Raw genomic sequence first — 22,462 nt, forward strand, 5'->3', positions numbered from 1 at the left:
AGCCGTATGGAGTTGTGCGGGGCTCTGAAAAACTGACACTGTACAAAAATTCCGATCGGCAACTGCCTGTCGGCCCGCAGCCGCATTGAGGCCGTACGCAGCGTCTCGATGCCGTACGCAGGGTCTTGACGGTGTACGCCTAGCGCGTGGCGTTGCGCGATGACGTCACCACCCGGCGTGCCGTTGCGTGATGACATAACCGCCCGACGCTGTGCGACGTCCAAATTCAGTCGGCCCTCCTCCTGCCCAGCTGATTGGTGAGTATGATGTCGGGACCAGCCCCGCACAACTCCAGACGGGTCCACGGTTGGAAGTGGGACCGGCCCCGCGCGGCCGTACGCCTCAAGCCACCACGTTTGGTCGCTCTAGACACATGCAATCGCATGCTAGTGGGACAGGCCCTTTACTTGCTGCAGCACAACAGAATATGTAAATTAGCTGCCTGCATGGGAATCAAAAATATTCTACAACCATATAGATAATAAAAGGATAATATATGAAAGAATGAGATAGGATATGAACAGGCTAATAGAATAGGCAAACATCTGGCAAATGAAGTTTGTGGAAGGATGTGAGGTTGAAAGATTGAGGAGAAACAGCATTGAATAAAGCATACGACAAGCGCAGGAGCAGAGGGGTGGATCCAAACGTCATTGAAAGTGGTCGGGCAACGACCACATGATCAATATGATCATGGCTGATCTGCCCCAGGCCTCATCTCCTGTGCTGTTCCTCATAGTTCTGAATTCCATGAACTTTCCAAAATGTATCTAGTTCCTCTTTAATTACTTGCAATGCTCTAGCCTTTACAACCCTCTCGGGAAGAGAAATCCAGAGGTTCACCATCTGCCACAAGATGTTCCAGTGCACTTTAATTTTAGACATAAGATCATACGATAAAGGAGTGAGAGGTCCCGGTTATGGGCAGCACAGTGGCACAGCGATAGAGTTGCTGCCTTACAGCACCAGAAACCTGGGTTCCATCCTGACTAAGGGTGCTTATCTGTACGGAGTTTGTACATTCTCCCAGTGACCTGAGTGGGTTTTCTCCAGGAGCTTTGGTTTCCTCCCACACTACAAAGATGTACAGGTCTGTAGGCTAATTGGCTTGGTATAACTGTAAATTGTCCCTCATGTGTGTAGGATAGTGTTAGTAAGCGGGGATCGCTGGTCGGCGCAGACTCGGTGGGCCAATGAGCCTGTTTCCATGCTGTATCTCTAAGGTAAACTAAATTAAACTAATGTAGGTCATTCAGCCTGAGTGTACTCCATTCAATCATGGCTGATCTATTTTAAATGATGGTCCCTTAATCCTTGTTCGGGATTCTCCCACCAGTGGAAAGATCTTGACGTCTACCCTGTTCCTAAGGTCATAAGTGAAGGAGCAGAATTAGGCCATTTGGCCCATCAAATCTACTCTGCCATTCAATCATGGCTGATCCATCTCTCCCTCCTAACCCTATTCTCCTGCCTTCTCCCCATAACCCCTGACACCCGTACTAATCAAGAATCTATCTATCTCTCCCTTGATAATATCCATTGACTTGGCTTCCACAGTCTCCTGTGGCAAAGAATTCCACAGATTCACCACCCTCCGACTAAAGAAATTCCTCCACATCTCCTTCTTAAAGGAACGTCCTTTAGTTCTGAGGCTATGACTGGTTCTAGACTCTCCCACTAGTGGAAAGGTCTTCTCTACATCCACTCTATCCAAGCCTTTCACTATTCGGTAAGGTTCAATGAGGCCTAAACTACAGCGAGTACAGTCCCAGTGCCGTAAAATGCTCATCATATGTTAACCCACTCATTCCTGGGATCATTCTTGTAAACCTCCTCTCCAGAGCCAGCACATCCTCAGATATGGTGCCGAAAATTGCTCACAATACTCCAAATGCAGCCTGACCAGCGCCTTATAGAGCCTCAGCTTTATTTCCCTGTCTTTGTATTCTAGCCCTCTTGAAATGAATGCATTGCATTTGCCTTCCTTACTACTGATTCGACTTGCAGATTATTTTTTTGTGAATTCAGCACTCCTACGTCCCTTAGCACCTCCGATTTCTTGATTCTCTCCTCAAGGTCTTGTACATGTCAATTAGATCATCGCTTGTTGGTCTAAACAAAGAATGTAAATCTAATTTATGACACCGCTGGTGATAGGGCTACTCCCTCATCCCAAGGATTAGCTGAGTGAATTTATTTTGGATTGTCTCCACTGGCAGTATATCATTTATTTAATGTGGACCAACACTGAGCACAGTTCTCTCGAGATGTGGCCTCACACCAATACAAGTCATCAAGTTTGTTGATGCTGTGAGCAACATTTTCCATGAACTTGTATGGTGAAATACAAGTGCAATGAAAATCTTGCTTGTACCAGCATTGAAGGCACAAGAAAACACACATAAACATAAGTTATACATAAATTCTACATAAATTCCTCAAAGCAGCAAAAAGAAAAAGACAGATATTAATGCATATTATAAAGCAAGGCCATGTTAGTATAACAGATAGTACACAAAAAAGCTAGAGAAACTCAGCGGGTGCAGCAGCATCTATGGAGCGAAGGAAATAGGCAACGTTTCGGGCCGAAACCTTTCTTCAGACTGATATTTCGTTTGGGCAGCTTACACCTCAGGGGTATGAATATTGACTTCTCTGACTTTGTAACCCTTGCTTTCCCTCTCTCTCCATCCCTCCCCCTTCCTAGTTCTCCGTCCAGTGTGACTGTCCCCTGATTAAATTTTATCTCTGTCTGCTTCGTTGTCAACTTCTCCTAGCTAACAATGATCTATTCTACATTTTCCTTGAGACTCCATCCCCTTTGATGTCTCGTTTCCACACCTTACACTTCCTTATCTCTGAGTCTCCCTTTCCCCTGACTCAGTCTGAAGATGGGTCTCGCCCTAAAACGTCACCCATTCCTTCTATCCAGAGATGCTGCCTGTCCCGCTGAGTTACTCCAGAATTTTGTGTCTATCTTCGACGCAAACCAGCAACACCAGTTCCTTCCTACACACTATGTTAGTATGTTAGTATGTTCTTCATAAGTTCTAGGCACAGAATTAAGCCATATGGCTTATCAAGTCTACTCTGCCATTCAATCATGGCTGATCTGTCATTCCCTATCAACCCCATTCTTTTGACTTCTTCCCATTTATCCTGAGGCTATGGCCTCTGGTCCTGGACACTTTCACCAGTGGAAACATCCTCTCCACGTCTACTCTATCCAGGCCTTTCGCTATTCGATAAGTTTAGTACAGATGTGGTCCACAGTGTTCTGTTGTCAAGGCAGGACAAGGATTGTGCAGATTGGTTCAAGAACCAGATAGTTTTAAGAAAGTAGCTGTTTCTGAACCTGCTGGTGTGGCATTTCAAGCTGTTGTACCTGCTCAATGGTATCAGCAAGAAGAGGGCATGACCCGTATAGTGCGACCCTTGATGACAGATGCCACGTTTTTGAGGCAGCGTCTCATAATGCTTCTGATGGTGAGTGGGTTTTGCCTGTGATAGATTGGGCTGAATCTATTACTCACTACAGCTTCTTGCACCCCCATGATTGGGAATTTGCCCTATCAGGCCATGATACAACCTATCAGGATACTTTGTACAATGCATTTGAAGACATTCGAGTATTCAGTGACATGCCAAATCTCTTTAAACTGAACTATTTCTGAACTTCAGCCTTCTTGCAAAAAATAGAAATATATCATTTTCCTTTCTAACCACTTTACACCTACATGCTAACATTTTGCTATTTATAGAAACATAGAAAATAGGTGCAGGAGTAGCCCTTCGAGCCAGCACCGCCATTCAATATGATCATGGCTGATCATCCAAAATCAGTACCTCGTTCCTGCTTTCTCCCCATATCCTTTGATTCCGTTAGCACTAAGAGCTACAGTATATCTAAAGGGCCTGTCCCACTGTACAAGGTAATTCAAGAGTTCTCCCGAGTTTCCCCTGATTCGAACTCGGAGAATTACGGTAACATAGTAGGTACTCGGGGCTCTCGTGGACATTTTTCAACATGTTGAAAAAACTTCACGAGCTTACCGCGTTTCCCGAGTACCTGCCGTTAGCTTTGCGAGCCGCTAAGAGACGTTCTGAGCTCCGACGCACCCGCTACGTACATTCTACGTACTTACCACGAGTTTGATTTTTTTTTAAACTCGGGAGAGCTTTTGGGTAAACTCATATAGTGGGACAGGCCCTTTACTCTCTCTTGAAAACATCCAGTGAATTGGCCTCCACTGCCTTCTGTGGCAGAGAATTCCACAGATTCACAGCTCCCTGGGTTTAAAGTTTTTCCACATGTCAGTCCTAAATCGGCTTGTGCACGCTAGAATTTAAAAGATTGAGGGGGGATCTTATAGAAACTTACAAAATTCTTAAGGGGTTGGACAGGCTAGATGCAGGAAGATTATTCCCGATGTTGGGGAAGTCCAGAACTAGGGGGTCACAGTTTAAGGATAAGAGGGAAGTATTTTAGGACCGAGAAGAGAAAATCATTTTTTACACAGAGAGTGGTGAATCTGTGGAATTCTCTGCCATAGAAGGTAGTTGAGGCCAGTTCATTGGCTATATTTAAGAGGGAGTTAGATGTGGCCCTTGTGGCTAAAGGGATCAGGGGGTATGGAGAGAAGGCAGGGATGTGATACTGAGTTGGATGATCAGCCATGATCATATCAAATGGCGGTGCAGGCTCGAAGGGCCGAAGGGCCGAATGGCCTACTCCTGCACCTATTTTCTATGTTTCTATGTTTCTATGTAAATGGCCTACCCCTTTTTCTTAAACTGTAACCCCTGCTTCTGGACTCCCCCAACATCGGGAACCTTTTTCCTGCATCTAGCCTGTCCAATCCCTTAAGAGTTCTATATGTTTCTATTCAAGGAAGTGGTTTATAAGGCACACATAATTCTGAGGTATATCAATAGTGTCATACACTTTAAAAGCATGGTCATACTGTACCATCATAAAATATGTCCAGACTTTACTAAAATATAGTGGTGGATTCTGGTTGCCTCATTATAGGAAGGATGTGAAGGCATTAGAGAGAGTCCAAACAAATTTACGATAATGTAGCGATGTTACAAAACTTACCTTCAGCGGCACTGCAGTTATGCCACTGGCCGTGTGCTCGACTTTGCTGGGGAGGGGAGGCGGGATTAAAATGCCGTTTTCTCCTGCTTATCGGAGGCGGCTTTCCTCGGGCTGCTAACCTGCTGAAGAACAATCGATCAGACTTCCGTTCCCAATTTTTTTTTAATTTAATCGCGAGACAATTCAATAATTACATTAAAATAAAAAGCGACTTCTAATGCCCTCAATGCCTACAATGGGACGTTCGCAAGAACGGGACAAAACATAATGTAAGTCATTTATTTTACATATAAACTTGTTTCTCGGGATGGCTTTAATCTAATTTTCATTTGCTAAAATGTGATTTGCGCCCCATATGAACCGGCAGTGTTTTTCCTGCTGATATGGGGTTCAAATTCACCACAAATGCAACGTTCCAATCGATCGCGTTCCAGAAAAACCCACTCGCACGATTATTTAAATGCTCTTTATTTTGTACAATCATGTCATTAGGGCATCTAAATCGTCTATATTTTGTGTTATTGTCTACCCATAGTCAATATTTTTATACTAAATATCAGTTTTAGTCCCATGTATTGTGCAAAAAATACTGATTTTAATTATATTGAGTGGATGTTTCTAGATTAATTTATGGGAATTAAACATTAAATTCCTTCCATCTGGCATATGAATTCATGACAGTGAGATTTAAAAATCATGTTATATTGTGAATTCTTGTGTGAATGGGATTAGTTTGTTAATTGGATACTTAGGCTATTTTAAAAAAAAATCCTGTTCTTAAGAAATGAAATCTACAGGACATTCTTAATGGGAAAGTAGTGGGCAGAAAGGCATGTCATGCATGGTTTGAAGAGTAAAATCTTGTAGTTTACATTGAAAAGTTGAGGAAAAACAAGGTGTACAGAGTTGCTTATTGTTTACAATCTGAGGAGTATGATGATGCTACTGATTATGATATGCCAATGTACCAGCTAGCAACTGATCTTCTCCATAAAGACTTGGTCTATTGCTAGAAATTGTAATTTATTTACCTGTCTGTTAACATATAACCATATAACAATTACAGCACGGAAACAGGCCATCTCGGCCCTACAAGTCCGTGCCGAACATCTTTTTTTCCCTTAGTCCCACCTGCCTGCACTCATACCATAACCCTCCATTCCCTTCTATTCCATATGCCTATCCAATTTACTTTTAAATGATACCAACGAACCTGGCTCCACCACTTCCACTGGAAGCTCATTCCACACCGCTACCACTCTCTGAGTAAAGAAGTTCCCCCTCATGTTACCCCTAAACTTCTGTCCCTTAATTCTGAAGTCATGTCCTCTTGTTTGAATCTTCCCTATTCTCAAAGGGAAAAGCTGATCCACATCAACTCTGTCTATCCCTCTCATCATTTTAAAGACCTCTATCAAGTCCCCCCTTAACCTTCTGCGCTCCAGAGAATAAAGACCTAACTTATTCAACCTTTCTCTGTAACTTAGTTGTTGAAACCCAGGCAACATTCTAGTAAATCTCCTCTGTACTCTCTCTATTTTGTTGACATCCTTCCTTTAATTGGGCGACCAAAATTGTACACCATACTCCAGATTTGGTCTCACCAATGCCTTGTACAATTTTAACATTACATCCCAGCTTCTATACTCAATGCTCTGATTTATAAAGGCTAGCATACCAAAAGCTTTCTTTACCACCCTATCTATATGAGATTCCACCTTCAAGGAACTATGCACGGTTATTCCCAGATCCCTCTGTTCAACTGTATTCTTCAGTTCCCTACCATTTACCATGTACGTCCTATTTTGATTTGTCCTGCCAAGGTGTAGCACCTAACATTTATCAGCATTAAACTCCATCTGCCATCTTTCAGCCCATTCTTCCAAATGGCCTAAATCACTCTGTAGACTTTGGAAATCCTCTTCATTATCCACAACACCCCCTATCTTGGTATCATCTGCATACTTACTAATCCAATTTACCACACCTTCATCCAGATCATTGATGTACATGACAAACAACAAAGGACCCAACACCGATCCCTGAGGCACCCCACTAGTCACCTGCCTCCAACCCGACAAACAACCATCCACCATTACCCTCTGGCTTCTCCCATTCAGCCACTGTTGAATCCATCTTGCTACTCCTGCATTTATACCCAACAGTTGAACCTTCTTAACCAACCTTCCATGAGGAACCTTGTCAAAGGCCTTACTAAAGTCCATATAGACAACATCCACTGCTTTACCCTCGTCAATTTCCCTAGTAACCTCTTCAAAAAATTCAAGATGATTAGTCAAACATGACCTTCCATGCACAAATCCATGCTGACTGTTGCTAATCAGACCCTGTTTATCCAGATGCTTATATATATTATATCTAAGTATCTTTTCCATTAATTTACCCACCACTGAAGTCAAACTAACAGGCCTATAATTGCTAGGTTTACTCTTAGAGCCCTTTTTAAACAATGGAACAACATGCGCAGCACGCCAATCCTCGGGGACTATTCCCGTTTCTAATGACATATGAAATATTTATGTCATAGCTACACTAACTTCCCTCAATGTTCTAGGGAATATCCTGTCAGGACCTGGAGACTTATCCACTTTTATGTTTTTCAAAAGTGTCAGTACTTCTTTTACTTTGAAACTCATAGTATCCATAGCTACTCTACTAGTTTCCCTTACCTCACATAATTCAATATCCTTCTCCTTGGTGAATACCGAAGAAAAGAAATTGTTCAATATCTCCCCCATCTCTTTTGGCTCTGCAGATAGCTGTCCACTCTGTCTCTCCAATGGACCAATTTTATCCCTCGTTTTCCTTTTGCTATTAATATAGCTGTGGAAACCCTTTGGATTTACTTTCACCTTACTTGCCAAAGCAACCTCATGTCTTCTTTTAGCTTTTCTAATTGCTTTCTTAAGATTCTTTTTACATTCCTTATACTGCTCAAGCACCTCATTTACTTCATGCTGCCTATAATTATTGTAGATCTCCCTCTTTTTCCAAACAAGATGTCCAATTTCCTTTGAAAACCAGGGCTCTTTCCAATTTTTACTGTTTCCTTTCAACCGAACAGGAACATAAAGATTCTGTACTCTTAAAATTTCCCCTTTAAATGTCCTCCATTTCTCTTCTACATCCTTCCCATAAAACAAAATGTCCCAGTTCACTCCTTTTAAATCATTTCGCATCTCATCAAAGTTAGCCTTTCTCCAATCAAAAATCTCAACCCTAGGTCCAGTTCTGACCCTCTCCATAATTATATTGAAACTAATGGTATTGTGATCACTGGATCCGAAGTGCTCCCCAACGCATAACTCCGCCACCTGTCCCGTCTCATTTCCTAACAGGAGGTCCAACACTGCCCCTCCTCTAGTAGGTACCTCTATGTATTGCTGCAAAAAACTATCCTGCACACATTTTACAAACTTCAAACCCTCCAGCCCATTTACCGAATGTGTTTCCCAATCTATGTGTGGAAAGTTGAAATCTCCCACAATCACTACTTTGAGCTTACTACTAATATCTGCTATCTCCTTACATATTTGCTCTTCCAATTCTCGATCCCCATTTGGCGGTCTATAATACACCCCTATAAGTGTTGCTACCCCTTTCCCACTTCTCAGTTCCACCCAAATAGCCTCCCTGGATGAGCCCTCCAATCTATCCTGCCAAAGCACTGCTGTAATATCTTCCCTGACTAGTAATGCAACACCTCCACGTCTTGCTCCTCCAATTCTATCACACCTGAAGCAACGAAATCCTGGAATATTTAGTTTCCAATCACAGCCCTCCTGCAACCATGTTTCACTGATCGCCACAACATCATACTTCCAGGTGTCTATCCAGACTCTAAGCTCATCCACCTTTCTTACAATGCTCCTAGCATTAAAATATGCACATTTAAGAAACCCCCCGCCTCTTATTCTCTGTTTATTTCCTTTTTTTTCTTTCTCCTCTTGTGCCCGAGTGCTTCCCTTTTCTGCTTTCTGCCTCCCATTCTGTCTACTAGCTTTCTCTATTTGACTCCCTCGCCCCAACCATTCTAGTTTAAAGTCTCCCCAGTAGCCTTTGCAAATTTCCCCGCCAGGATATTGGTCCCCCTCGGGTTCAAGTGCAATCCATCCTTTCTGTACAGGTCCCACCTTCCCCAAAAGAAGTCCCAATGATCCAGAAACTTGAATCCCTGCCCTCTGCACCAGTCTTTCAGCCACGCATTTAACCTCCACCTCGCTCCATTCCTACTCTCACTGTCGCGTGGCACAGGCAGTAATCCTGAGATTGTTACCTTTTTGGTCCTTTTCCTTAACTCTCCTCCCAACTCCCTAAATCCTCCCTTCAGGACCTCTTCCCTTTTTTTACCTATGTCATTGATACCTATATGTACCACGACCTCAGGCTCCTCTCCCTCTGATTTCAGGATATCTTGGACGCGTTGAGACACGTCCGAGACCTTGGCACCAGGGAGGCAGACCACCATCCTGGTCTCCCGACTGCGTCCACAGAATCACCTATCCGACCCCCTAACAATAGAGTCCCCAATTACTATTGCCCTCTTCTTTTTGTCCCTACCTTTCGGAGCAACAGGACCGGTCTCTGTGCTGGAGGCCCGTCCGCTGTCGCTACCCCCGGGCAGGCTGTCACCCCCATCCGTACTCAAACAGGAGTACTTATTTGCAAGGCGTACCGACATTGGAGTACTCTCTCGTCCCTGCCTCTGCCCCTTGCCCTTCCTTAGCGTGACCCACGTGTCTCTCTCCCGAGGTTTTGGAGTGACCACCTCCCTATAACTCCCCTCTATGACCTCCTCACTCTCCCTGACCAGACAGAGGTCATCGAGCTGCTGCTCCAGGATCCTAATACGGTCCCTTACGGATTTACAGCATATAATACAATAATATTAAAGTTCTGATCTTGAGAGTATCACATTTTTGAATTTTCAAAGCAGTCTGGGTGTTTATTACTATTTCCGTCAAAACGGTCAAATTTGTAATTAACTACAATTAGGTAATTAACTAATTATATGCTTTAATTTCAGGTCATCCAAGTAAGATGTTTTATATTTGTTTCAGAATGCTTCAATCTATAATAACTGAAAATTTCATTTAGTTCTCTTGATTTTTAAAAAAGTTATGGGCTTTTGACTGTCCTCGATCACAGCTTTTGTGTTAAGTCAATGGAAAAGCAATAGGGAACAAGATGCTAATTTCCGAGTATGAAAATGACCATAACCTTTTTAATACTGAAGATATGAAAGTGAATTAGGTGTCAAATTAAACTTATTTTTATGCCTTATCCGATGGGATAAATTGCAGACTTGATTTTTAAAATCTCAAAATGTTGTAACATTGCTAGACGCTTCCTGCCATGAGGTTCTATAATTTCAAGAAGATATTAGAGAGCCTGAGTGTTTTCTTTGTATGTGAAAGCTAAGAGGAGATCTAATAGAAGGATATAAAATGATAAGGGGGCTGAACAGAGCGCATAGTGGGAGGCATGAGGAAAACTTTTTTATGTAGCATGTTGTTGTACTTTGAGTGCACTGCCAGCAGAAGTGATGGAGGCAGGTTGCAATGTGCCTTCAATACGGCACTGGATAAATATATGGTTGGGGAAAATGTGGCAGGCTACGGAGAAGGGGCTAGGAGTAGAACCAGTGAGTTGTGTAGATACAAAGTTTAGTTTAGTTTAGATTATTGTCCTGTGCAATGAGGTACAGTGAAAAGTGTTTATGTTGTGTGCTATCCAGTCAGTGGAAAGAGTACACATGATTACAATCAAGCCATGCACAGTGTACGGATACAGATGCTGGTGATATTTACTCCTCGGAACTTGAACCTTTCAACAACCTCTACCTCAGCGCCGTCAATGTACAATGGGGAATGTGTAACACTTCTCTTCCTGCAAGTCGAACAATATCTCCTATGTCTTGCTGACATTGAGGGAAAGGTTGGTCTCTTGACACCGGGGTACGAGGTTTTGAATCATCTTCCTGTACTCCGTCTCGTCATTTCTTTGATATCCGGCCCTCTACAATGGTGTTTGCGAATTTGTACATTGTGTTGGAATTGTATTTGGTTGCACATTTGTGAGTGTCTAAGGGTATAAAGAAGGAGGCTGAGTTCAGTTCCATTTAATTTACTGTCACATGTACCAAGGTACAGCGAAAAGCTTTGAACGCATCCTTGTTGAGAATTATCGTCGAGGATGATTTGTCACCTATCCTCACTGATTGTGGTCTGTTGGTCAGGAAGTTGAAGATTCTTTGGCAGAGATGGGTGCTGGCTCCAAGTTCCACGTGTTTGGAAATGAGCTTGGATGGGATGATGGTGTGAAAAGTAGAGCTGGTGTCCCTCAAAAGCAGAGGCATCTCTCTTATCCCAGTGTAGGGTCAGGGAGATGGCATCAGCCATGCACCCGTTGTTGTACTGGGCGAACTGCAGTCAGTCAAGGTTGCTTGATGGATTGGATTTAATGGGCTGAATGGCAACCATTTTACTATTCTATGATCGTCCAAATCTAGGGATCGTATACTTAATCTATTTAAAGAAATAACTTTTTGAATTGTTACAATACTTTGTTTATTACTTATTGATTATTGATTGTTTGTTTACCCAATGTGTTTGACCATAGGTCTTTGTTAGATTATATTACTGCTCAATAACTAATGATGCTATTAAATTTCCTGAGTGTATGATTTCCTTTCTCTGTCAGCAGACCTACAAAGAATGAGATGTTATGACCTTTGTTCTTGTCCTGATTTGCTTTTCTCCAATCTTTCCAAATTGAGATAAAACCAAATCATAAATTGCAAGTCAAGATTCCTTTGATTATTCGAACCATTCCTATAAAAGAAAAGAAATAAGAAATCAAATAAATTTTTTACGGACATTTGTTTGTTTTTGACCATAGCTCGTTTAGAATGCACGTTCTCCCATGAGCATGGGTTTCCTCTGGATGCTCTTGATATCTCCTATTTTAGCGGTCTGAGAAACGACTACTGGAGTTTTCAACATAACTTTATTCGAAAGCACAAGTTGCAGCATACAGGTTAATCAGACACGTCTGCCCACATCAGTGGTCAGCGCTGAACTAACACCTGCAAAGGAAAAACCGCGCGAAAACAACAGCCCCTCCTGAGTCACGTGACCGCGGCTTCCGAACGCCGGATTCGATGTCTGCGTGCGCTAGCAGGCGCCGCTACACTATATACCAAAGATTTGCTGGTTGGTAGATTAATTGGCCACTGTAAATTGCCCTTTTTTGTGCAGGTGAGTGTTAGAATCTAGGGAATGTTGAAAAGTGTTGAAGGGAGAATAAAAATTGAGATACGCGTGTGATTAATGTAGATTGGTGCAGATTAGATGGGTCTTTCTACGAATCCATGGCATTGTTGACATCTAATTGCAAAATCTGAAGTATTGTTTGGTTAATATATGTCTATCTAAGTCTTCACGGAGGATATTTAACTTTGGAACATGCCTCCAGTGAGAAACTGTTGTACTGAGTAAATTTCACACCTTTCAACTCTAGCCCAGCGCACTGAAAAATATATGTAAAACAATTGCTGAAACAATCTCTACAATCTCTTTGATTAGACTGTATTTGGAGTATTGTGTGCAGTTTTAGTCGCCCATTTACAGGAATGGTGTGAAAGCCTTGGAGTGGGTGCAGAGAAGGTTTACCAGAATGACGCCTGGATCATAGAAACATAGAAAATAGGTGCAGGAGTAGGCCATTCGGCCCTTCAAGCCTGCACCGCCATTCGATATGATCATGGCTGATCATCCAACTCAGTATCCCATCCCTGCCTTCTCTCCATACCCCCTGATCCCTTTAGCCACAAGGGCCACATCTAACTCCCTCTTAAATATAGCCAATTGACTGGCCTCAACTACCTTCTGTGGCAGAGAATTCCACAGATTCACCACTCTCTGTGTAAAAAATGATTTTCTCATCTCGGTCCTAAAAGACTTTCCTCTTATCCTTAAACTGTGACCCCTAGTTCTGGACTTCCCCAACATCGGGAACAATCTTCCTGCATCCAGCCTGTCCAACCCCTTAAGAATTTTGTACGTTTCTATAAGATCCCCCCTCAATCCTCTGAATTCTAGCATGTACTAGCCGAGTCTATCCAGTCTTTCTTCATATGAAAGTCCTGCCATCCCAGGAATCAGTCTGGTATTATATTTGGACAGGTACATGAATCAGAGGGTTTCAGTTATAAGGAGAAGTTGGATAGACTTAGATTGTTTTGTCTGAATGTAGGAGGTTGAGGGGAGACTTCATAGAAGTATATAAAATTATGATAGGCATAGACAGGGTAAGGCAGTCAGAATCTTTTTCCCAGGGTGGAAATGCCCAACATAGCTTAAGGTGAGAGGGGGAAAGTTTAATTGAGATGTGCAGGGTCCATTTTGTACTCTAAGAGTGGTGGGGGCCTGGAACACATTGTCAGGGGGGATGGAGGCCGATACGGTAGTGGCATTTAAGGGGCTTTTAGATAGGCACATAGAAGTGCAGGGAATGGAGGGATATGGATCATGTATAGACAGATGAAATCAGTTTAACGTCATCTTGTTCAGCACAAAAATTGTGGGCTGAGAAAGGCCCATTCCTGTGCTGTACTGTTCTATAATCGCCAGAGGAAGTATTTGAGGCAGGTACAATTATATTTGGACAGGTACATGGATTGGAAATGTTTAGAAGGATATGGGCCAAAAACAGGCAACAGAGCCGGGTAGGCACCTTTGTCAGTCAGCATTGGATCAATTGGGCCAAAGGCCCTATTTCCTGCCATATACTTCTATGGCCAAACCCGTAGATGTATACCATGTATCGGTTAAAGAAGAAACTAAATAAAATATATAGGAAAAAAGAAGTGCTGATGGAGAAACTCAGCAGGTCAGGCAGTGTCTGTGGAGGGAAGTGGATAGTTGTTTGAGGTTGAGACCCTCATCTGGACTCAAAAGAGTAGAGGGGAAGTAGTCAGTATAACGTCATGCAGGAGATGGGGTAGGCAAGAACCAGCAACTCTTTCTTTTCGCTCCAGATTCCAGCGTCTGCAGTCTTGCATGCCTCTAAAATACGTAGGTATCCAAGGCCTGCTTTAGGAATTTTTTCTTTCTATAGAAATTCATCATGGCCTGCTTATCTACCATGTTGTGTTTTAAAACATGGATTGGGAGCTGCCCATTGTAATGTTAACTAAATAAAGGTCATTTGGAAGCTAATTGGATTTCCCATCAGCTGGCAAATGGCTGTTGCCTTTTCTTAGAAAAAGTTGAGATTGTCTCATGATTATAAAATGGAAGTAGAACCAAATGTATTTCTATCTTTGGTTTTCTTCAGATTGTTTATTGTAATTTACCCTTTTTACATAAAGGCTGGTGTATGCAGCACGGTAAAATACATAATGTATTGCTCTGTTTTATTTTCAGCATCTTCTCTTATAGAAGTTCCGAAAACTGTTTGTTCCAACACCTAAGAGATTAAAAATTGGGCCTTTAGAACAGGACAGCGTTCTTTCTTGCTGGTACTTGAACTGAACATTCTTAGAAACATAGTCATAGAAACATAGAAAATAGGTGCAGGAGTAGGCCATTCGGCCCTTCGAGCCTGCACAGCCATTCAATATGATCATGGCTGATCATCCAACTCAGTATCCTGTACATGCCTTCTCTCCATACCCCCTGATCCCTTTAGCCACAAGGGCCACATCTAACTCCCTCTTAAATATAGCCAATGAACTGGCCTCAACTGCCTTCTGTGGCAGAGAATTCCACAGATTTACCACTCTCTGTGTAAAAAATGATTTTCTCATCTCAGTCCTAAAAGACTTCCCTCTTATCCTTAAACTGTGACTCCTAGTTCTAGACTTCCCCAACATCGGGAATAATCTTCCTGCATCTAGCCTGTCCAACCCCTTAAGAATGTTGTAAGTTTCTATAAGATCCCCCCTCAATCTTCTAAATTCTAGCGAGTACAAGCCGAGTCTATCCAGTCTTTCTTCATATGAAAGTCCTGCCATCCCAGGAATCTTGATGTTTAACTCCACCATCATACATTCTAGTGAATCTCAATCAACAAAATAAATATTTCTTATAATCTGCAGCCTTTCCTGTGGGAATATTACAGTACTAGATTGCTATATAAGAATGACATTGATCTGGAAATGCAATGCTCATACTTTCAATATCAAAAATCCTTCCAGATATCATTACTGTGGACTCAATGCATTGTCCTTGTTCTGGTGTTGCTCTACATATCAATTAAAATTTAAGCTAAATTTAGCAAAAATTCTTTCCACGCAATATTGGGGACACTAACTTTTAATATAATAACTGAACTCTAAATTTAAACAAATAAATGTTCAAACTCACTCACTTACATTATCCACTAGCTAAGCAAAATTAATTCAATTATGTGTCTCGTTAGAGGTGCCAGAACAACTTCTTGGCAATTACCATGATAAAAATAAGCACAGCATATATATCAGCATATACATATATATTTATTGCCTCAAGGAAATGAGCTTGCGTCAGCCGTGGACATTAAGAACATCTTAAATTATGAAATAATTTATTTAAATTAATGCCGCATACAATTTTCAGGACCATTATTTGCAATTGACTGCATTTCTTTGCATATCCCTTAGGGTCTTTTCGACCATTTTATGCAGAAGCCAAGCGCATTGCTTAACAGCCTTCATACCCCTTGATAAAAACATGCACCTGGGCACTCGCTGTTCTGCCTTTTATTTTGTTCAGCGTAATAATTCTTGATAAGCGTCATATTGTACCGTACCATATCATATCAGTAATGGCAAACCAATACCAATACCGAATTTGTCAATCTGGTCAGATATCTGAGACTCGTCTTGTACATTCTCGGAAACAGAGGAGAATTGCAACACAAAATAAAAAATTGCATTATCCAATATTGCACAACAAAAGAAACATTTGACTTCAAGCACAGATTCTAACTATAGTCTTCAGTGCAACTGCATTGCTTAGCTGATATCAGTAAAAATAGTTCAAGCTCAGACAGGTTTTGCTCCCATATTGCTTCACCAGAGGCACGCAATGGAATGCATAATCCTGTTTGTCTGGTTCCTTCAAACAATTATTTCAAATAAATTGCAAAAGTGCATTAGTTTTTATAGACTCTATTCAACGCCAACAGTTACATTTAAAGTTGATCAGTCATATAAAACGTCCAAAAGAACCTAGCTTTATCTAGAGACCTATGCACTATCAGTCCCACATTGCTGAAAAAATATAAACCAATGGCCTGCTTTTGAATGTTTGTGGGTTCAAATACTACTGCAGCATTTCGAGAGAAAATGCAGAGAAAACCAGAAAATACTGAGGAAGTCCTCCACTGTCAGCGATTCTATATTTTGACTGAGACAATAAGCCAAACATTGCGCTCTCTCAAATGAATGAAAGAAATCTGTTGCATTATCTCTGGTTAAGCACTGTCCTGGTAAATATTATCCCTTGAACAAGTTCACTGAAAAAGAAGATAAGCTTTTTATGGAACCTTTTCGTGCAAATAGATTGCCATAGTTCATACATTACACCTTAAAGGCACTGTAAATTATTTTTTGGAGATCCTCAGTGCAATCAATGGCAACCAAAACACTTTCTTTATGTCATAAAAACATTCAACATCAATGTTTAAATGCACAGTCTGATCCAGCTGAAGAGGTTTTCAAAGTTGCTCATTAAACACTATGACACCAACCGGATCAGAGCCGCTGCCTGTTTTTCATTGCTGAAGGGAGGATCGGTTGGGATTGCAGATCCAGCTCTCAACAGCCAATGACTTCTGTTGGAAAGTTAAATAGATACGTTGGCAGTGTTTTTACAATATTGTTTCGTAGTATATCCCTTTGTTTGAAACACTTTGTTTTTCAAGTTTCTCTTTCAAACTTTAAAAAGAGAAACTTATATTTCAGTCCCTAGGGTAAATGATTGCAGTTTCATATGTCTTGGTGTGTACTTTTGAACCACATATGTACAGTTTAGCTTCTTGCTCTGTATCCAAATTTGATTTTGCAATTTAGTGTGAGTCAAATTGTCACTTGCATCCACGTACTATCAACACCTCAACAACATTTTAAACTAAGCAATTTTTAAATGAAGTTAAAGTGCTGATACGAAAAGTGCTGCCAACATGGACTGAACTAACATATTTTATCTCTAATCTTGTGCTCTTCCGGTTTGCGGGGTTTTTCTTTTTGTGCAAAAGCTGTACGCTATAGCGCTAAGATTTATCGCCAGAGCTGTTCTCCTGTGCTCCTGTTCTGCAAGACTGTTCTCCTGTGCTGCGAGTGCAACAAATTTTGTTCCGATCGGTGGTATATTGTAAAAGTTATCAAGGTTTAAAAATCTTAAATACCGCGTGTGCGCAGATTCCTTCAGTCAGCGCCACGCAGATTGGTCTCTTCTCCTGTTAGTCAATGCCATGGCCGGGATGGCAACGCCCCTTCCTGCCCCACCGGCAGAGGCCTTCCCACCTCACTCATAAACTCCTCTCTCCCCTCCTCACAGTAACTTGTCTATCGTCTCCTGCACCATTGGCGGCGGCTGTGGGAGGATGGGGTGGAGGCCCAGTGGAGGCCCAGATCCCATTTCTCTCTCCCTCATCACTCACCCCTCTCCCCTGCCCACCCTCTGCGGCAATGGCGGTCTCGTCTACCCATCCCCCCGGGTCCAACTCCTCCGCCGCCGCCGTTGTGGTAACTCACACTCACGGCCTTCTCGGAGGAGATCGGGCGGGCAAGGTGGGGACGGGCCGATCAGCAGCAGCAGCAGCAGCGGGTGGTCGGACAGGACGGGGACGGGCTGAGCGGCGGCTGAGCCGGAGTGGGCAGAGGGAGGGAGAGTCGGGTTGCAGGGTGGCCCAGCAGTTTGCTGCGGAGTTTGTGTAACTCACACACACACACGATGCAAACAGGTCCAATCGTCAAGTCAACTGGCTCTAAACCAAAGCTAACAATGAATGACCTGTGGAGGAAGGAACTGCAGATGCTGCTTTTTATGGATAGAGAGAGGGAGGGAGGGAGGGAGGGAGGGAGGGAGGGAGGGAGGGAGGGAGGGAGGGAGGGAGGAGAGAGAGAGGGAGGGAGGGAGTGACTGAGGGTAGGGGAAAGGAGAGGGAAAGAGAGGTGAGGGAGGGATTGGGGGAGGGGAGTAGGAGAGGGGAAAGAAGAGGGAGGGTGAAGAGGAGGGGGAAGGGAGTGCTGGGGGATGAGGGGAAATGAGCCGTGCCTGCACAGTTGGGGGGTATGCATGAGTGGTGCAATATTGCGTTGGGGGGATGGGTCGCATGGGGGACCGGGTGAGTGGTGGAATATTGCGTTGTGGGAACGGGTTGCATTGGGGAAACAGGCCTCCCATGTGACAGGGACCCAACGGGTCCCACTTAGTCTAGTTTGAATTAAAAGTTAACTTTTAAGATAAGCTGATCTACATCGGTGAGACCAAGCGTGGGCTTGGCGATCGTTTCGCCGAACACCTCCGCTCGGTCCGCATTAACCAACCTGATCTCCCTGTGGCTCAGCACTTCAACTCCCCCTCCCATTCCGAATCCGACCTTTCTGTCCTGGGCCTCCTCCATGGCCAGAGTGAGCACCACCGGAAATTGGAGGAGCAGCACCTCATATTCCGCTTGGGCAGTTTGCACCCCAGCGGCATGAACATTAACTTCTCCAATTTACAGTACCCCTTGCTGTCTCCTCCCCTTCTCAGCTTGCTCTCAGCCCTTTGGCTCCTCCTCTTCCTTTCTTCTTCCCGCCCGTCCACTACCACCCCCCCCCCCCCCGCCCCCCCCCCCCCCCCCCCCCCGCCCCCCCCCCCCCACCCTAAATCAGTCTGAAGAAGGGTTTCGGCCCGAAACATTGCCTATTTCCTTCGCTCCATAGATGCTGCCTCACCCGCTGAGTTTCTCCAGCACTTTTGTCTACCTTCGATATTCTAGCATCTGCAGTTCCTTCTTAAACAGGTGTGGATTTGTAAATGACCACTCTCTGCAGAAGACTTAATAAACAGAAATGCAGAGGCCAGGTTATAGTTTGCCAAGAAATACTTAAAAAAGCAACCACAATTCTGGAAAAAGGTCTTACGGACAGATGAGACAAAGATTAACATATCAGAGCGAAGTATGGAGGAGAGCAAGAGCAAAGTATGGAGGAGAGAAGGAACTGCCCAAGATCCAAAGCATACCACCTCATCTGTGAAACACAGTTGTGGGGGTGTTATGGCCTGGGCATGTATGGCTGCTGAAGTACTGGCTCATCTTCATTGATGATACAACCGCTGATAGTAGTAGTATAATGACTTCAGAAGTGTATAGACACATCCTATCTGCTCAAGTTCAAACAAATGCCTCAACACTCATTGGCCGGTGGTTCATTCTACAGCGATAAAGATCCCAAACATACTGCTAAAGTAACAAAGGAGTTTTTCAAAGCTAAAAAATGGTAAATTCTTGAGTGGTCAATTCAATCGCCTGATCTGAACCCAATTGAGCAGGCCTTTTATATGCTGAAGAGAAAACTGAGGGGGACTAGTCCCCAAAACTAGCATAATCTAAAAATGGCTGCAATAAATGCCTGGCAGAGCATCACCAAAGAAGACACCCAGCAACTGGTGATGTCCATGAAATGCAGACTTCAAGCAGTCATTACATGTAAAGTATATGCAACAAAATACTAAACATGACTACTTTCATTTACATGACATTGCTGTGTTCCAAACATTGTGGTGCCCTGAAATGGGGGGACTATGTATAAACACTGCTGTACATTCTACATAGTGAAACCAAAATGTATAGAAATGGCCTTTATTAAAAATCTGACAATGTGCACTTTAACCACATGTGATATTTTCTATTACAAATCTCAAATTGTGGAGTACAGAGGCAAATAAATAAATTATGGGTCTTTGTCCCAAACATTATGGAGGGCACTGTACGTCCCAGCCGCATTAATACTTGCCTAAATGCATTCCCTCACATTTATCTCGATCAAACTAGGTATGTGATTTCCCCCCCCTCTCCCCCTCCCCCCTATTATATTACCAACACATCATCCTGTAGCCTAAGTACCCACCACACTATCAGTAACTGCACCAATCTTTGGGTTACCTGTGAACTATCATGCCTGCTACATCCACATCAAAAATCATATAATTTTAGTTTAGTTTTGAGATACAGCATGGAACCAGGACCTTCGGCCCACAGAGTCAATGCCGATGAATGATCATCTGTTCACTAGTTTAATCCTACACAGTATGGACAATTTACAGAAGCCAATTAACCTACAAACCTGCACGTCTTTAATATGTGGGAAAAACCAGATCATCTGGAGAAAACCCACGTGGTCAAAGGGAGAATGTACAAACTCCGAACAACAGCACCTGTAGGTAGTCAGGATTGGCAGGGTGGCACAGCAGTACAGTTGCTGCCTTACAGCATCAGAGACCTGGGTTGGATCCTGACTATGGGTGTTGTGTGTACGGAATTTGTACGCTCTCCCTTTGACCGCGTAGGTTTTCTCATGGTGCTTCGGTTTCCTCCCACATTCCAAAGCGAGTGCTGTATTGGCAGCGATGTTGAATATTTGTATGATATAAAATGCATGATCAATTAAATGCATGATAGGTCGAGTGGAAGCAGAAGCTACCGTTGTACCGTTTGGCTTGATTGTGTTTATCTATAGTATTATCTGATTTGATTGGATAGCATGCAAAATAAAACTTTCCACTGTACCTCGCACAAGAGATAATAATAAATTTAAACCTTTGGATTTAAAAATTAATCGAAAACCCTCACAATTTGTTTGATATAAATAGATTATGAACGATTTCCTAACTGAATGTAAAGTAGGTTGTTGCATTAGAGCAGTGATTCCCAAACTGGGGCAAAGGGGCCATGGCAAATTTCAGGGGGGGCCACAAAAAAATGTTGGGATTTAGGGGGCCACAGATTCAATGAAGGGGCCACAGAGCTACCACCCTGTTGCCTCCTAAATTTCAGTTCTAATAAATTTAAATCTATGTAGTTTAAATATTTTTGATGTTTGTGGAATAGAATAAAAGAGAATATATGTGCAATTAATAGACACTGATATTTTTATGGAAGGTATTATAATATTGAAGTACTTTTTTCCCGCTAATAATGTCAGGGGGGGTGGGGGGGCACAGAAAAATTAAAAGATCCCAAGGGGGCCATGAGCTAAAAAAGGTTGGGAACCACTGCATTAGAGGATGTGATGTAGATACATATATTCTTTCAAATACATGTTCTTACAAATTCTATGCAGAATTAATCTGAAAACAGAATGTAAAGATAGTTTCAATTCAGGGGAAACATGTCTTCCACAAATAAATTTAAAAGTGGTTAAAGTCCTGGGTAAAAGGTTTCCCGAAATAGTCGAGTCTATGACCATACTGTGTAAAAAAAATGTTTAGTTTTCCTTTTAGATTACCAAAGAGTTTGAGGATCATTTGGCAGCTGGAGTGCCACTGTCGCGCAGAGCTTGCTGGGAGTTGTAGTCTGCATGGATTCACGGCGCCAGGTTATATCCGGGTAGCGGAGGGTCCCAGGACCACATCTCCCAGGGGGCTGCGCGGTGTTTTGGATGATGCGAGCGGCTCCAGACATGTCTCCTGCGGATCGTATAATCTAAAGGCGGATTAAAGACAGCGCCTTGTAATCATGTCAGTGTCCGCGGCCCGGCATTGACATTCTGTCCGCTCCTCCCTATTGCCGCCGGATAATATTGTAGCAGCCGGGCCGGGCCGGGTCAGGTCATTACCCCGGCTTCCACCACGGAACCCGCTCGGGCTCGGGCTCGGGCCTACGTTGTTTATATTCCGTTCGTTTGGTTTTCATTTAAAGTTAAGTTTTGCTGGGGGGGGGGAAATAAACTCGAACTTTGGACACATCGTCTGCAAAAGATGGCGGATACCAAATCCATTTACGAGAGAAGATTTGAAGCTGCTGTCAGTGTTATTCAGAGTTTGCCTAAAAACGGTGAAAACATTTTTCTTCCTTCACGTTGTCAAGGGGAGGGTGGGGGGTTTAGCAATGTTTTAACTCAATTCTGAAACAGAATGTAAACTCCCCTAGCAGGTTTTAGGTTTTGTTTTGCCTTTCCCGCATCTCTCATTCTTTATCTGTTCTGTTACCTGACATGTCAAATGAATCCTGAGTTGGACTTGCTTAACATTGGTGAATATGGCTCGTCCTGTCCTCCGGCTCGATGTGCCAATCATGCAATGTATTTCGTCACATGGGAAACTGACTTGAATTCATTCAGCTCCAGCCATTACAGCTGGTGTT

The 22,462-nt window shown here is 43.0% G+C and overlaps 1 protein-coding gene across 5 annotated transcripts in view; it reads left to right on the forward strand.

Moving 5' to 3' along the window:
* Window positions 1-21,726: 21,726 nt before the first annotated feature.
* The window catches only part of acbd5 (acyl-CoA binding domain containing 5), a 75,872-nt gene continuing 75,136 nt past the window's right edge, over window positions 21,727-22,462 (forward strand). For 2 of the 5 annotated variants that reach the window (XM_033016078.1, XM_033016087.1), the window contains exon 1: window positions 21,727-22,153. In XM_033016078.1, the coding sequence (XP_032871969.1) occupies window positions 22,078-22,153 (76 nt within the window). In that variant the 5' untranslated portion in view covers window positions 21,727-22,077. The remainder of the gene's footprint in view (window positions 22,154-22,462) is intronic. The other 3 variants (XM_033016080.1, XM_033016096.1, XM_033016090.1) reach the window with 2 other exon arrangements.

Source organism: Amblyraja radiata, chromosome 2, assembly GCF_010909765.2.
Source record: "Amblyraja radiata isolate CabotCenter1 chromosome 2, sAmbRad1.1.pri, whole genome shotgun sequence".
Taxonomy (NCBI): Eukaryota; Metazoa; Chordata; class Chondrichthyes; order Rajiformes; family Rajidae; genus Amblyraja; species Amblyraja radiata.